Below are 16,791 nucleotides of genomic sequence, written 5' to 3' on the forward strand. Positions count from 1 at the left end.
TCACATTATGTAGTTTCAGACAACTCAGTTCCCTGCTTTCGGAGTCGTTATCACTCTTTTGTTTGTCTGAACTATTCTCCGTCATCTTATGTACCTTCTTGTACTTTTCTTTGGTAGGTTTCTTATTGCTGGTTTTCTTTCCCGACCTGCAGACTCGTGCTATGTGTCCTACTTTTCCACACTGTCTGCACACTTTGTCTTTGAACCAGCAATCATTCTGGTCGTGTGTTGTTCTGCCGCAGCGATAGCACTTCTCTGTTCCATATGACATTTCGTTTGTGCCATATTCTTGCGGTCTCTGTTGTGTCTCTGCAGCGCCCCGTGCTGCTGCTTCATATGATACCGCAATGCTGAAAGCCTTTTCCAGCGTAAGGTCCTTTTCAGATAAAAGCCGTTTCTGGGTTCCTTCACTTTGAAGCCCACACACAAACGTGTCCCTTAAGGTATCTGCCAGTCCCGCTCCAAACTGGCAGTGTTTCGATAGTTTGCGCAGTTCTGTTAAATAATCAGCATTGCTTTCATCCTTATGCTGGTTCCGTTTGTGAAACTTGAATCTTTCTGCTATCAGCAGTGTGGGGTTTAAATGTTCCTTTAGTATCGTTACTATGTCTTCAAAACTCTTTTCCATTGGCTTCATTGGGGTTACTAGATTTCGGAATAAACCATACGTCTTTGCACCCATTAAATTTAACAATACCGACGCTTTCTTGTCATCTGACACCTCATTTGCCTTGCAGTACACCTCTATTCGTTCGACATATGTAGTCCAATCTTCGACTTCATTGTCAAATGCGGTGATACTGCCACTCTTCGGCATTTTGGGTGTGGTTTAAAATGGTGTCTCCCAATGGCTTAAAATGGCGTCTCCCGCGCTTTCCTTCCCTCCCCCGCTGCTGCCAACGCCGCTCCCGGCGGTTCTCATGGCAATGGCAGCGCCCTGTAGGTTTCACGCGCTTCTCCTGCGCTGCTGCCAACGCCGCTCTCGGCGGTCCTCGTGGCAATGGCGGCGCCTCGCGGGTTTCTGCGCGTCTCTCTCGCCCTCTCTCCGACGCTGCTCGGCCCCTGAACACCGGCTGCGCCCTGTGCGCTCTGCCCTCTCTCTCCCCCATCAACGCTGCTCGGCCCTTTGCTGTGCCGCTCGGTCGGGCTCTAGCCCACTGCTGTCCGGGAAGGGTCTGCGCACTACCTGTTGCCAGCCTGTTTCGCTGGACCACCTCGACTGGAAAGCCAAGCCTGGCTCTCGACAGCCTCCCCCGCAATTCTCGAGTCTCTGCTGGATGACTGGGCGGTTGCCCGTGGTCGACGCCCGAGTCTCTGGCCTTGACCTCCAATCCACTGATCTCCAGGAACGAATCCCCGGGAGGTGATGCAGAGTTGCAGGTAGGTTCGAACCTGCCTCGTCGCCAATGTTGCGTCCGTGTATAATAAGACACAGACTGCGGAGAACGGTACAACAGGTGTTTACTCAACGTGGCTCACACTGCAACTGATCTGTACAGATTACTACTCAGTGTTATACACAGGTGTGGTCACTGCCGGTACTGCAGTATACATGAGCTGTAAAAAATAGTTCCCTCCTTTTCTGGTTCATTGATGACTATCGGTGCAGTTTCCTGCTCTCGCCCCGAACTAGAAAATTTCATTCACTTTGCTTCCAATTTCCACCATTCCCTCACCTTCACATGGTCCATCTCCGACTCTTCCCTTCCTCGACTTCTCCGTCTCCATCTCTGGGGATGGGTTCTTGACAAACATTCACTACAAGCCCACTGACTCCCACAGCTACCTGGACTACACTTCCTCCCACCCCACCTGCTGTAAGGACTCTATTCCATTCTCCCAGTTTCTCCATCTCCGCCGCATCTGCTCTGACGATGCCACCTTCCATACCAGTGCTTCTGACATGTCTTCCTTTTAACTCAACCGAGGATTCCCCTCTACTGTGGTTGACATGGCCCTCGACCGTGTCCGTTCTATTCCCGCACTTCTGCCCTCACCCCTGCCCCTCCCTCCTGGAACCACGATATAGTTCCCCTTGTCCTCACCTTTCACCCCACCAGCCTTCACATTCAACGGATCATCCTCTGCCATCTCCAGCATGATCCCACCACCAAATGCATCTTCCCCTCGCCTCCCCTTTCCTTTCAGCATTCCGTAGGGACCGCTCCCTCAGCGACACCCTAGTCCACTCCTCTACCACCCCCAGCACCCCTTCTCCTTCGCCCGACACCTTCCCGTGCAAGCGCAGGAGATGCAACACATGCCCTTACACCTCCCCCCTTCCCACTGTCCAGGGCCCCAAACATCCCTTCCAGGTGAAACAGCGATTTACTTGTACTTCCTGCAATTTAGTATACTGTATTCGCTGCTCACGATGTAGTCTCCTCTACATTGGGGAGACCAAACGCAGATTGGGTGACCGCTTTGCGGAACACCTCTGTTCAGTCCGTAAGGGGGACCCCTAGCTCCCCGTCACTTTAATTCACCGCCCCATTCCCACTCAGACCTCACCGTCCTCAGCCTCTTGCATTGTTCCACGGAAGCTCAGCGTAAGCTCGAGGAACAGCACCTCATCTTTTGATTAGGCACTCTACAGCCCTCTGGACTCAACTTAGAGTTCAACAATTTCAGATCATAACCTCCCTTTCTTTTTTTTTAATCCACACTTTCAGCTGGGCTTTTTTTCTTCCCTCCCACATAGCAGCAGTCCTTCATTCAGCCAGGGCCATTCACACTTCATCTAGAGCCATCCTTTGTTCCTTGAATATCTCTTAATGTCCCTTAATCTCTCCTGCTTTCTATCCTATCTCTGACTTTCCCTTTTGTTCATTCATTCCCCGCCCCCTTTTCCTAGCCCCCACTTGCTTTAAAATCTATCCCTCTTCCTGCTTTTTTTCCAGGTAAGGCCTCACAGCGTCGGCGGGAAACCTGAGCGGCAGAGCGGGGTATAAAAGTCCCCAGAGACCAGGTAAGGCCTCACAGCGTCGGCGGGAAACCTGAGCGGCAGAGCGGGGTATAAAAGTCCCCAGAGACCAGGTAAGGCCTACCAGTCTCCAGTCTGGAAGGAGAGAGGTAAAAAGTAATCCAAGTGTGACGTCACCAGAAAGCGGGTAAGTGATTGGTTGGTGAGTATTTCTCCCTTTTAAGCTTAAATCTCTTTGGTTTATAGTTTTAAGGTGTGATATTCACCATCTAGAATCGGGGCAGAGGATATTTAAGAATAATATTAATAAATTTAATTAATTACATAGAATGGGAGATCAGGTGATGTGTTGCTGCTGCAATATGTGGGAGCTGGTGAACACCATTGATGCTCACGGTGATCACATTTGCAGTAAGTGTTGGCTGCTCGAGGAACTCCGGCTCCGTGTTGAAGAGCTGGAGTCCGAGCTTCAAACACTGAAACACATCAGGGAGGGGGAGAGTTACCTGGACTCTGTGTATCACGAGGTATTCACACCAATTAGATTAATTCAGATGTAGTCCGTGGCCAGGGTCAGGATGGTGTGACTAGAAGTGAGGCAGGTACGGGGATCCAGGAGGTAGTGTTGGAGGAGCCGCAGCCCTTGCACTTGTCCAACAGGTTCGAGGCTCTTACTCCCTGTGGGGACAAGAGCAGGGACTGCAGGGAGGATGAGCAACCTGGCCACAGCACCATGGAGCAGGGGGCCATTCAAGTGGGGGGAGTTGAAAGAAATGTTGTAGTGGTAGGGGATAGTATCGTTAGGGGGATAGATAGAGTTCTTTGCAGCCGAGAGCGAGAGTCCCGAAGGCTGTGTTGCCTGCCCGGTGCCAGGGTTAAGGACATCTCCTCTGGACTGGAGAGAAACTTGGAGTGGGAGGGGGAGGATCCAGTTGTCGTGGTCCATGTTGGTACCAACGACATAGATAGGACAAGGAAGGAGGTTCTGCTGAGGGAGTTTGAGCAGCTAGGGGCCAAATTAAAAAGCAGAACCACAAGGGTAATAATCTCTGGATTATTACCTGAGCCACGAGCGAATTTGGCTAGGACAAATAAAATTAGAGAGTTAAATGCGTGGCTCAAAGACTGGTGTGGGAGAAATGGGTTTTGCTTCCTGGGACACTGGCACCAGTACTGGGGCAGGAGGGAGCTGTTCCGTTGGGACGGGCTTCACTTGGCCAGTGCTGGGACTAGAGTCCTGGCGGATCATATAACTAGGGCTGTAGAGAGGGCTTTAAACTAACTAGTGGGGGGGAGGTTCCTAGAGAGCAAATAATAAAAATGACAACAGAGAAGGTCATAGACTTAGATAGCAGTGGGGAAATTAAAAACCAGAGCGTGTCAGGAAGGGGCAGAAGGTATGGAGTAAAAGGTAAAGTAATAAAAAGGGCAAAAGCAGGAACTAAGTGTCACAAAACATCTTTGAAACTTCTCTATCTGAATGCACGTAGCATTCGTAACAAAATAGACGAGTTAATGGCACAAATAACTACATATGGGTATGATCTTGTGGCCAGTACAGAAACATGGCTGCAGGGTGACAATGCCTGGGAATTAAACATACCAGGTTATTTAACGATCAGGAAGGACAGGCAGGAAGGAAGGGGAGGTGGGGTGGCTATGTTAATAAAGGAAGGAATCACTAATACAGAGAAATGATATTGGGTCAAAAGATCAGGATAATGAAACAGTTTGGGTGGAGGTAAGGAATAATAAGGGGGAAAAAACACTAGTGGGCGTAGTCTATAGGCCTCCGAACAGTGGCAACTCTGTTGGACGGAGTATCAATCAGGAAATAGTTGAGGCTTGTAATAAGGGAACATCTATAATTATGGGGGATTTTAACTATCATATTAATTGGACAAATCAAATTGGGCAGGGCAGCCTTGAGGATGAGTTCATTGAGTGTATTAGGGATGGGTTTCTTGAGCAGTATGTAACTGAACCGACCAGGGGGCAAGCAACCTTAGATCTGGTCCTGTGTAACGAGACGGGATTAATTAAAAATGTCCTAGTAAAGGATCCCCTTGGAATGAGTGACCATAACATGGTTGAATTCCATATTCAATTAGAGGGTGAGAAGGTTGGATCTCAAACAAGCGTGCTAAGCTTGAATAAAGGAGACTATGAAGGTATGAGAGCGGAATTGAGTACAGTGGATTGGGAAAATAGATTAAAGGGTAAGACGATACATGATCAGTGGTGTACATTTAAGGAGTTATTTTACAACTTCCAAAAAATATATATTCCACTGAGAAGAAAAGGGTGTAAAAGAAAAGACAGCCATCCGTGGCTAAGTAAAGAAATTAAGGATAGTATTCGACTAAAAACAAGGGCATATAAGGTAGCCAAATCTAGTGGGAGGATAGAGGATTGGGAAAACTTTAAAAGACAGCAAAAAATAACAAAAAGATTGATTAAGAAAGGGAAGATAGATTATGAAAGTAAATTAGCAAAAAATATAAAAACAGATGGTAAGAGTTTTTATAGTTATATAAAAAGAAAAAGGGTGGCTAAAGTAAATGTTGGTCCCTTAGAGGATGAGACCGGGAAATTAATGGTGGGAAATATGGAGATGGCAAAAACACTGAATGAATATTTTACATCAGTCTTTACAGTAGAAGACACTAAGAATATCCCAACACTGGACAAACAGGGGCTAAAGGGGGGGGAGGAGCTAAACACGATCAAAATCACTAAGGAAATGGTACTCGGTAAAATAATGGGACTCAAGGCGGATAAATCACCTGGACCTGATGGCTTACATCCTAGGGTCTTGAGGGAAGTGACGGTAGGGATTGTGGATGCATCGTTAATAATTTTCCAAAACTCCCTGGACTCGGCAAAGGTCCCGGCAGACTGGAAAACTGCTAATGTAATGCCCTTATTTAAAAAGGGCAGCAGACAGAAGGCTGGAAACTATAGACCGGTTAGCCTAACATCTGTGGTAGGTAAAATTTTGGAGTCCATTATTAAGGAGACAGTAACAGGACAGTTGGATAATCATAATTTAATAGGACAAAGTCAGCATGGTTTTATGAAGGGGAAGTCATGTTTGACAAATTTGCTGGAGTTCTTTGAGGAAGTAACGTATAGGGTGGATAAAGGGGAACCAGTGGACGTAGTGTATTTAGACTTCCAAAAGGCATTTGATAAGGTGCCACACAAAAGATTATTGCTTAAGATAAAAAATCACGGGATTGGGGGTAATATTCTGGCATGGATAGACGATTGGCTATCTAACAGAAGGCAGAGAGTTGGGATAAATGGTTCATTCTCAGACTGGCAATCAGTAACTAGTGGTGTTCCGTAGGGGTCAGTGCTGGGTCCCCAACTCTTTACAATCTATATTAATGATTTGGAGGAGGGGATCGAGTGTAACATATCAAAGTTTGCAGATGATACTAAGATGGGAGGGAAAGTAGTGAGTGAGGAGGACATAAAAAACCTGCAAGGGGACATTGACAGGCTAAGTAAGTGGGCAGAGATTGGGCAGATGGAATACAATACTGGAAAGTGTGAGGTTATGCACTTTGGCAGGACAAATCGTAGAGCAAGTTATTATCTTAATGGCAAGAAACTGGAAAGTACTGAAGTACAAAGGGATCTGGGGGTCCTGGTGCACGAAACTCAAAAGGTTAGTATGCAGGTGCAGCAAGTGATTAAGTAGGCCAATGGAATGTTGGCTTTCATTGCTAGGGGGATAGAATATAAAAATAGGGAGGTATTGCTTCAGTTGTACAAGGTATTGGTGAGACCGCACCTGGAATACTGTGTACAGTTTTGGTGTCCATACTTAAGGACATACTTGCTCTCGAGTCAGTACAAAGAAGGTTCACTCGGTTAATCCCGGGGATGAGGGGCTGGACATATGAGGAGAGGTCGAGTAGATTGGGACTCTACTCATTGGAGTTCAGAAGAATGAGAGGCGATCTTATTGAAACATATAAGATTGTGAAGGGGTTGGATCGGGTGGATGCGGGGAAGATGTTCCCGATGATGGGTGAAACTAGAACTAGGGGGCATAGTCTTAGGATAAGGGGCTGCTCTTTCAAAACTGAGATGAGGAGGAACTACTTCACTCAGAGGGTGGTAGGTCCATGGAATATGCTGCCCCAAAAAGCTGTAGAAGCTACATCATTACATAAATTTAAAACAGAAATAGACAGTTTCCTAGAAGTAAAGGGAATTAAGGGTTACGGGGAGCGGGCAGGAATTTGGACATGAGTCTAGGTTCGGATCGGTCATGGCCCTGTGGGTAGCGGAGCGGGCCCAGGGGCCGTGTAGCCTTATCCTGCTCCTATTTCGTGTGTCTAATTCTGTTAGATTCAGGCGATGGTTCTGTGATAGCGGATTGGCGGTTAGGATCAGATCAGCCATGATCTTATTGAATGGCGGAGCAGGCTCGAGGGGCCGATTGGCCTACTCCTGCTCCTATTTCTTATGTTCTTATGTTCCAGTTCTGACGAAGGGTCTTCGACCTGAAACGTTAACTCCGTTTCTCTCTCCACGGATGCTGCCCTGGCCTGCTGAGTTTTTCCAATGTTTTCTGTTGTTATTTCATAATTGCAACCTATCTGCACTTTTATCAGAGCTTTTTGCTAAAAAAAAATTCTAAAATACAGGTGACAGATCACCACTTCTAAACTTGTTTATTCTCCTTCACACCTCACTCTGAGCTTGTGTGTATTTTGAGAAAATTAACCACTTAGTTGCTGTACTGTCGTAGATTATTAAAATTACATTTTAAGGCTTAAAAAAACCTATTTTAAAAGGATGAAAAATAAATCTCTCACACACCAATGGTACTGAATTCTGGATAGCAACCTAGACAAACCATATTGATTAAACCGCATGTTTCATCTGGTTACCAAGAACATGCCACTTCTTCCATAACAATAGTTATTATATTCTGTACATCCATTGTTTCTAGTTATGAAGGCAACATCAAGCTTGAGATTTTTTCAATGTATTTCGTACCAGTATGCCCACTGAGTGCATGTAACCCCTGGCCTCGCTGACAGTCTGTAGTGTAAATATTACAGTCTCCAGCTCCAGCGCTGATTAAGATCGCCCCTCCACTTTCTGGGCCCTCCATGAAAGCAAGATCCCGGATTGTACCATCATGCATGCTGAACTCCAAATCAGGACCTGTGAAAAAACATGTTAGTTATTTAGATTTTTACCCCCTCTAGCAACCAACCACAATAATTTAACTTATTGCTCTTGCAGGTTACTCTTAATTTTTCAGACAAGTAAATCTCATTAATCAGTAGAACATTTTGCAACACATGGATGTTGTTCAATATATTTTCAATCATGCATAATGCAGGTTCAATAGTCTTTACCAAATGCAGAAATACTACTAGTATGTACTGCTAGAATAACCTCCCAGTTAGTAACAAGAGTATTCCATTTAATTAAGTTGTATTATCTAGTTTTGAGAAAAGAATTAAACTGGCAGCAAGTGGAGTTAATTTTGGGTAGTATATCAGAACCTCTGCAGTGCTGAACTATGGCTACGATTTGCCAACTCCATTATGCAACTGCACTGGCATTGTAATAAATCTGTGGTATATACTACTTCATTTATCAAGCTGAAGGTGAATTAACACGATCAAGGTGAAACCTTGAAAAAAAATGAACTGTTACAAGAAATGTCCAAGTTCTCACATCAACTTACTTTTCCAAACATCCTCATGGGAATATGAAAGGTTTGCTGTGCCTTTCTACAAACAATTTTATATTTCTCTAAATGATTAAACATCTTCAGTTTTCTATCCTCTCTGATGTACCCAACAATTAAAATTTTACACCATATTTGATTCATCTGATGCCTTTAAAACTTACTAATTCTCAACCGGCAACCAAAACGTCAATAAAAATAATGAAATGAAACAAACTGCAGATTTTGGAAAACACGAACAGAATAGAACATTTTTAATAAATTATCTCCCACATACGGTATAATTCCCATAGAATACTGAAGAAACCTTCATGACGTGTCCAGGTGCACGCTGCATCATCCCATTATGTGACCATTCTTCTTCCCATCCTCTGCTTATTTTGACTAGCGTGGACTACATTAGCTCATTAGAGAAAACAATTGTAAATTTTCTGGTATTAGCATTTCGACTGCAGGAGCACTGTATTGCAAATGTTGCACTCTCACAAATGGCCAATCCAGGTATTCTTCCATGGTCAATCCAATTATGTATGAAAAATTAGATTTGGCCTGGAATACACCTTGCTGGGAATTCCCTCAATGGGGAGGGCAGGAAGCGTGACACAGCTGCAGCTCTTAAAGGATTACAGCTGCCATTTAAAGGGACGTGGCCAACATGGAGGGCAAAAGAAATGCTGATGACAAAGGTGTGGCACAATTCCCATGAGTTGAAGCTCCACTCCAGAGACATGAGCACATCATCTCGGCTGACATTTCAATGCAGTACAGATGGAGTGCTGCATTGTTGGAGATGCCATCTTTTGACGAGACATTATCCGAGGCCCTGTCTACTCTCTCAGATGGACATAAAAGAACCCAGGGCACGATTTGTTGTTTGGCAGGTCAAGCACCCTAATAATTTTTTGTTATGGAAAACCAGCAGCAGGACTGAGAGTACTGCAATTTTTCCACATCACAGTATTCCCTAAAATCCAAGAGGTTATTGAGATATCTGTACTTTAGATTTACTGATTTTGGTGATGTCCCCTGTGGTAGTTATGAATGAGCTGGAGGCATAATATTCAGGACTTTGGTGACCTTCCTTCTATTAAGAGAGCTTATCTGCAGGACAGATTCCAAAAGATGGCATAACTCCATCATTGCCTTCCTGGTGAAGCAAAGCGCAAAGGCAGCTGTCCTTAGGTATGTCCTGCTAGGTGTCCTAGGTCATACATATGTCTGCATATTTAAGTGAGAGCAAATCTGCCTCACAACTCGCTTTTCACCCTCTTCTGCCTTCACAAAACTTGAGAAATACACACATGAATTCCCATATACTGTACGGATTGTTGATTTAATCAATATCTCAAACAAAAATCCAACAGAGGTCCAGCTATTAAAAAATCCTGCAGTTCTAGTTTTAACTAATATCCTCAAAGCCCAGAACATGCCTACCTTCATCAGGTAGCACGGTGGCATAGTGGTTAGCACTGTTGCCTCACAGCACCAGAGACCCGGGTTCAAATCCGGCCTCGGGCGACTGTCTGTGTGGAGTTTGCACATTCTCCCCGTGTTTGCGTGGGTTTTCGCACATTCTCCCCGTGTTTGCGTGGGTTTTCTCCGGGTGCTCCGGATTCCTCCCACAGTCCAAAGATGTGCGGGTTAGGTTGATTGGCTATGATAAATTGACCCTTAGTGTTAGGGGGATTAAATACGTGGGGTTACAGGGATAGGGTGGGATATGTGTCGGTGCAGGCTCGATGGGCCGAAATGGCCTCTATCTGCACTGTGGGGTTTCTGTGATTCTGTGAACCATTTTATATGGGCGAGGTGAGCTGAGCACAGTGTTCTATGTAAGAAAACTGTAGAATTGCATGCTTACTCATTTGAATTCAATTTCCATAAATGAAATTCATTTTAGGCCAGCTGGAAGATTAATTGCTGTGTGATTTGGGTGGGTTCTTTCAAAGTGGATCTCCAGCAGATTTCCTAGTCTTGATCACCATTCCACACCAGCATCCTACCAGCCAGAAAATCTACCCTACTCAAGCTTTAGAGCTTTTGAAATCAAAATTTGACAATAAACTGACTAAATAATTCACAAGTGACAGAACTGCTCTTGTTTGAGACCATAAGGCGTCAGCCTTGGGTCAGTGGTAGCACTCTCGCCTCCGAGTCAGAAGGTTGTGGGTTCAAGTACCACCCCAGAGACGCAAGCACATAATCTAGGCTGACACTTCAGTGCAGTACTGAGGGAGTGCCGCACTGTCAGAGGTGCCGTCTTTCCAAGGAGACGTTAAACCGAGGCCCTGTCTGCCCTCTCAGGTGGATGTACAAGATCCCATGACACCATTCAAAGAACAGCAGGGAGTTCTCCCCGGTGTCCTGGCCAATATTTATCCCTCAACCGACATCACTGAAAAACTACACATGGGTATGATCTGGTGGCCATTACGGAAACATGGCTGCAAGATAATCATGACTGGGAACTAAACATACAAGGGTATTTGACAATTAGGAAGGACAGACAGGAAGGAAAGGGAGGTGGGGTTGCTATGTTAATCAAGGATGGAATCACTGCAATAGTCAGAAATGAGATTGGGTCAAAGGATAGTGAAATAGTTTGGGTGGAGATAAGGAATAATAAGGGGAAAAAGTCACTAGTGGGCGTAGTCTATAGGCCTCCTAACAGTTGCAACTCTGTTGGTCGGAGTATAAATCAGGAAATAGTTGGGGCTTGTAATAAGGGAACAGCTATAATCATGGGGGATTTTAACTTTCATATTGACTGGACTAATCAAATTGGGCATGGCAGCATTGAGGAAGAGTTCATAGAGTGTATTAGGGACGGGTTCCTTGAGCAGTATGTAACTGAACCAACCAGGGGGCAGGCAATCTTAGATCTGGTCCTGTGTAATGAGACAGGATTAATAAAAAATGTCCTAGTAAAGGATCCTCTTGGAATGAGTGACCATAATATGGTTGAACTTCAAATTCAGTTTGAGGGTGAGAGAGTTGGATCTCAAACCAGCGTACTAAGCTTAAATAAAGGAGACTATGAAGGTATGAGAGTAGAATTGACTAAAGTGGACTGGGAAAACAGATTAAAGTGTAAGACGGTACAAGAGCAGTGGTCTACATTCAAGGAGATATTTCACATCTTTCAAGATAAATATATTCCACTGAGGAAAAAGGGGAGTAAAGAAAAGACAGCCATCCGTGGCTTAGTAAAGTAATAAAGGATAGAATTCAACTGAAAACAAGGGCATATAAAGTAGCCAAATCTAGTGGGAGGATAGAAGATTGGGAAGCATTTAAAAGCCAGCAAACAATAACTAAAAGATTAATTAAGAAAGGGAAGATAGATTATGAAAGAAAACTAGCAAAAAATATAAAAACAGATAGCAAGAGTTTCTACAGCTATATAAAAAGAAAAAGGGTGGCTAAAGTGAACGTTGGTCCCTTAGAGGATGGGACCAGGAAACTAGTGGTGGGGAACATGGAGATGGCAAAGACGCTGAACAAATATTTTGTATCAGTCTTTACAGTAGAGGACACTAAAAATATCCCAACACTGGACAAACAGGGGGCAATGGGGGGGGGGGGGGGGGGAGGAGCTAAACACGATTAAAATCACTAAGGAGATGGTACTCAGTAAAATAATGGGACTTAAGGCGGATAAATCCCCCGGACCTGATGGCCTACACCCTAGGGTCGAGAGAAGTAGCGGTAGGGATTGTGGATGCATTGGTGATCATTTTCCAGAACTCCCTGGACTCAGGAAAGGTCCCGGCAGATTGGAAAACTGCTAATGTAACACCCTTATTTAAGAAGGGAAGTAGACAAAAAGCTGGAAACTATAGACCAGTTAGCCTAACATCTGTGGTTGGCAAAATGTTGGAGTCCATTATTAAGGAAACAGTAACAGAGCATTTGGATAAACATAATTTAATAGGACAGAGTCAGCATGGTTTTACGAAGGGGAAGTCATGTTTGACAAATTTGCTCGGATTCTTTGAGGATGTAACATACAGGGTGGATAAAGGGGAACCAGTGGATGTAGTGTATTTGGACTTCCAAAAGGCATTTGACAAGGTTCCACACAAAAGATTACTGATCAAGATAAAAAATCACAGGATTGGGGGTAATATACTGGCATGGGTGGAAGATTGGCTATCTAACAGAAAACAAAGAGTTGGGATAAATGGTTCGTTCTCGGGCTGGCAATCAGTAACTAGTGGTGTTCCGCAGGGGTCAGTGCTTGGACCCCAACTCTTTACAATCTATATTAACGATTTGGAGGAAGGGACCGAGTGCAACATATCCAAGTTTGCCGACAATACAAAGATGGGAGGGAAAGCAGTGAGTGAGGAGGACATAAAAAACCTGCAAAAGGACATAGACAGGCTAAGTGAGTGGGCAGAGATTTGGCAGATGCAATATAATCAAATCAAATCAAATTTTACTGTCATTGTTAGTGCACAAGTGCAGTACAACGAAATGTAGGCTTGCGGCTCCCAAGAGTGTACAATTTGGATTAGGACACTTAAACATTCAACATACATTTATACATTTGGCTTGCAGTATATTAGCATAAATATGACCATAATAAAGTGCATTGGCAGATGTGCAGGCTTTAGTGTTTATTTGTGGAGTTCAGTAGGATGACAGCCCTGGGAAAGAAGCTGTTCCTAAATCTGGTCGTACGGGTGCGAATGCATCTGTAGCGTCTTCCAGATGGTAGGAGGGCGAACAGACTGTGGCTGGGGTGGGTAGGGTCTTTGATGATGGACCGTGCCCTCCGTAGGCAGCGTTTCTGATATATATGCTCTATGGTCGGTAGCCGGGTGCCGGTAATGCGTTGGGCAGTGTGAGGTTATGCACTTTGGCAGAAAAAAATCAAAGAGCAAGTTATTATCTAAATGGAGAGAAACTGCAAAGTGCTACAGTACAAAGGGATCTGGGGGTCCTGGTGCATAAAACACAAAAAGTTAGTATGCAGGTGCAGCAGGTGATCAGGAAGGCCAATGGAATCTTGGCTTTTATTGTAAGGGGGATGGAGTATAAAAACAGGGAAGTCTTGCTGCAGTTATACAGGGTATTGGTGAGGCCACACCTGGAATACTGCGTGCAGTTTTGGTTTCCATATTTAAGAAAAGATATACTTGCTCTCGAGGCGGTTCAGAGAAGGTTCACTCGGTTGATTCCAGAGATGAGGGGGTTGACGTATGAGGAAAGGTTGAGTAGGTTGGGACTCTACTCATTGGAGTTCAGAAGAATGAGAGGTGATCTTATCGAAACATATAAGATTGTGAGGGGGGCTTGATCGGGTGGATGCGGTGAGGATGTTTCCACTGATGGGTGAGACTAGAACTAGGGGGCATAATCTTAGAATAAGGGGCTGCCCTTTCAAAACTGAGATGAGGAGAAACTTCTTCACTCAGAGGGTAGTAAATCTATGGAATTTGCTTCCCCAGAGAGCTGTGGAGGCTGCAACATTAAATAAATTTAAAATGGAGATAGACATTTTCCTAGCAGATAAGGGAATTAGGGGTTACGGGGAGAGGGCAGGGAAGTGGACGTGAGTCTAGATTCAGATCAGCCATGATCTTATTGAATGGCGGAGCAGGCCCGAGGGGCCGTATGGCCTACTCCTGCTCCTATTTCTTATGTTCTTATGTAAAAAGATCGTCTGGTCATTATCTCATTGTTGTTTGTGGGACCTTGATGTGCGCAAATTGGCTGCTGTGTTTCCTGCATTACAACAGTAACTTTAAAAAAAGTACTTCAGTGGCTGAAAAGTGCTTTGGGGCATCCTGAGATGATGAAAGGTGCTATATAATTGTAAATTCTTTACTTCTTTGGTAGGATCCTAAACATTTTTGTATATTTCAGTTACCCCACATTTGGCTTGTATCATAAAGTACATTTTGTTTCAATAGGTATTTTCTACAGGTGACTGATATTAGCATTAATTTGGTCTTAGAGCGGAGGCCAAAAAAAACTCTCTTTTTCCTAATATGTTTCTTCTAAAGCATTATCCGTAGTATATATGATGGGCCTTCAATAACCACAAAACTAGAAGTTATAGACTTAAACAAGTTGGCTTTTAATTACTAAGATCAGAGCTAACATCTCAACATGTCGACTGGTTCACAGGAATGAGTCATACAGATCCTGGGATCTTTATGTAAGAGAAGTCAGGGGCGGAGCCAAGAGCCAAGACCTGGAACCTCCCAGGTTAGTCGGGAAAGAGGAAGTGAAACTATACACAGTGGGGGAGGGTAATATACTTGAGTGCAAAACGAATACAGGATCAAGACAAACAGATTTCATTACATTCACCCCTTCTATAGATTTAGTCCATCGGGGTGATGTTTCTTAAAAGTTGGTATAAGTGAGTCTGTCAGGAGGTTTTGCGGTTCTCAGTGATCGGCGCAAAACCGGTTGGGGTGCCTCTAGGGGAGTGGATTCTGGTTCTTCCACTGTCCGGGCCTCCGCAGTGTCTTCCAGGTTATCTGCAGTGTCCTCCAGGTTAAAGTTGGGTATTGATACCTCTGGGCGTCCTGTCTCTTTATAGTGTAGGTCTTCATCGGGTAGTCTCCCATCGTTCTCTCCGCTCCCCGAGGGAGCGAGGTCTTTTATGGAAACAGTGTCCTCTCGCCCGTCAGAGTATTCGATATAGGCGTACTGAGGGTTTGCATGGAGGAGCTGTACCTTTTCCACAAGGGGGTCCGTTTTATGGCCTCTCACGTGCTTCCGCAATAGTACTGTCCCCGGAGACGTCAGCCACGCGGGTAGAGATATGCCCGAGGTGGATTTCCGGGGGAAAACGAACATCTTTTCGTGAGGGGTAGCGTTAGTGGCAGTACATAACAGAGACCTTATGGAGTGGAGCACGTCTGGGAGGACTTCCTGCCAGCGGGAGGTCGGAAGGCCTTTTGACTTTAAGGCTAACATGACAGCCTTCCAAACAGTAGCATTCTCCCTTTCCACTTGCCCATTACCCCGGGGGTTGTAGCTAGTGGTTCTGCTAGTGGCTATCCCCTTCGAGAGCAAGAACTGGCGCAGCTTGTCACTCATGAATGATGTCCCCCTATCGCTGTGTATGTAGTTCGGCATGCCAAACATGCAGAATAGATTACAGAGACACCTGATGACCGTGGCACTGGTCATGTCTGGGCAGGGAATGGCGAAGGGGAAGCGGGAATATTCATCAATGATATTGAGGAAGTATACGTTACGGTCGGCAGAGGGAAGGGGTCCCTTGAAGTCCAGACTTAGGCGCTCGAATGGCCGTGTGGCTTTGATAAGGTGTGCACGGTCAGGCCTGTAGAAACGAGGCTTGCATTCCGCACAGATGCGGCAGGCTCTGGTCATTGCCCTGACCTCCTCGATGGAGTGGGGCAGATTGCGGGACTTTATAAAATGGTATAGTTGGGTGACCCCTGGGTGACAGAGGTCGTTGTGGAGACCCTGTAATTTGTCCGTATGAATGCTGGCACACATTCCCCGCGATAGGGCGTCTTGGGGGTTCATTAAGGGCTCCCGGCCTGTACATAATATCATAGTCGAACGTGGATAGTTCGATCCTCCACCTGAGTATTTTGTCATTCTTGATTTTCCCCCTTTGTTTGTTATTAAACATGAAAGCCACCAACCGCTGGTCGGTGAGCAGGGTGAAACGTTTGCCGGCTAGGTAGTGTCTCCAGTGCCGCACTGCCTCCACTATAGCCTGTGCCTCCTTCTCGACAGAAGAGTGCCTGATTTCAGGTCCCTGAAGGGTTCGGGAGAAGGCGGCCACAGGTCTCCCAGCCTGATTGAGGGTTGCAGCTAAGGCAAAGTCTGACGCATCGCTTTCGACTTGAAAGGGAATGCATTCGTCCACTGCACACACTGCAGCCCTTTCAATGTCCTGTTTAATACTGGTGAAAGCCTCCCGAGCTTCAGCTGATAGTGGGAAGGACGTCGATTTAATGAGGGGTCGGGCCTTATCAGAGTAATTGGGCACCCATTGGGCAGAATACGAAAAAAATCCCAGGCACCTTTTTAAAGCTTTGGGATTGTGTGGCAGGGGCAGTTCCTTTAGGGGGCGTAATCGGTCAGGGTCCGGTCCAATTACCCCATCTTCCACCACACAGCCGAAGATACAGAGACGGGTTGT

The 16,791-nt window shown here is 45.3% G+C and overlaps 1 protein-coding gene across 1 annotated transcript in view; it reads right to left on the minus strand.

Moving 5' to 3' along the window:
- LOC147121895 (WD repeat-containing protein 47-like) overlaps positions 1 to 16,791 on the minus strand; it is a 66,997-nt gene that overhangs the window by 12,717 nt on the left and 37,489 nt on the right. The window contains exon 11 of the mRNA XM_085982420.1: positions 7,943 to 8,113. Within this exon, the coding sequence (XP_085838546.1) occupies positions 7,943 to 8,113 (171 nt within the window). The remainder of the gene's footprint in view (positions 1 to 7,942; positions 8,114 to 16,791) is intronic.

The sequence above is a fragment of the Somniosus microcephalus genome, chromosome 3 (genome assembly GCF_052327205.1).
Source record: "Somniosus microcephalus isolate GS21.2 chromosome 3, FLI_Smic_1.0, whole genome shotgun sequence".
Taxonomy (NCBI): domain Eukaryota; kingdom Metazoa; phylum Chordata; class Chondrichthyes; order Squaliformes; family Somniosidae; genus Somniosus; species Somniosus microcephalus.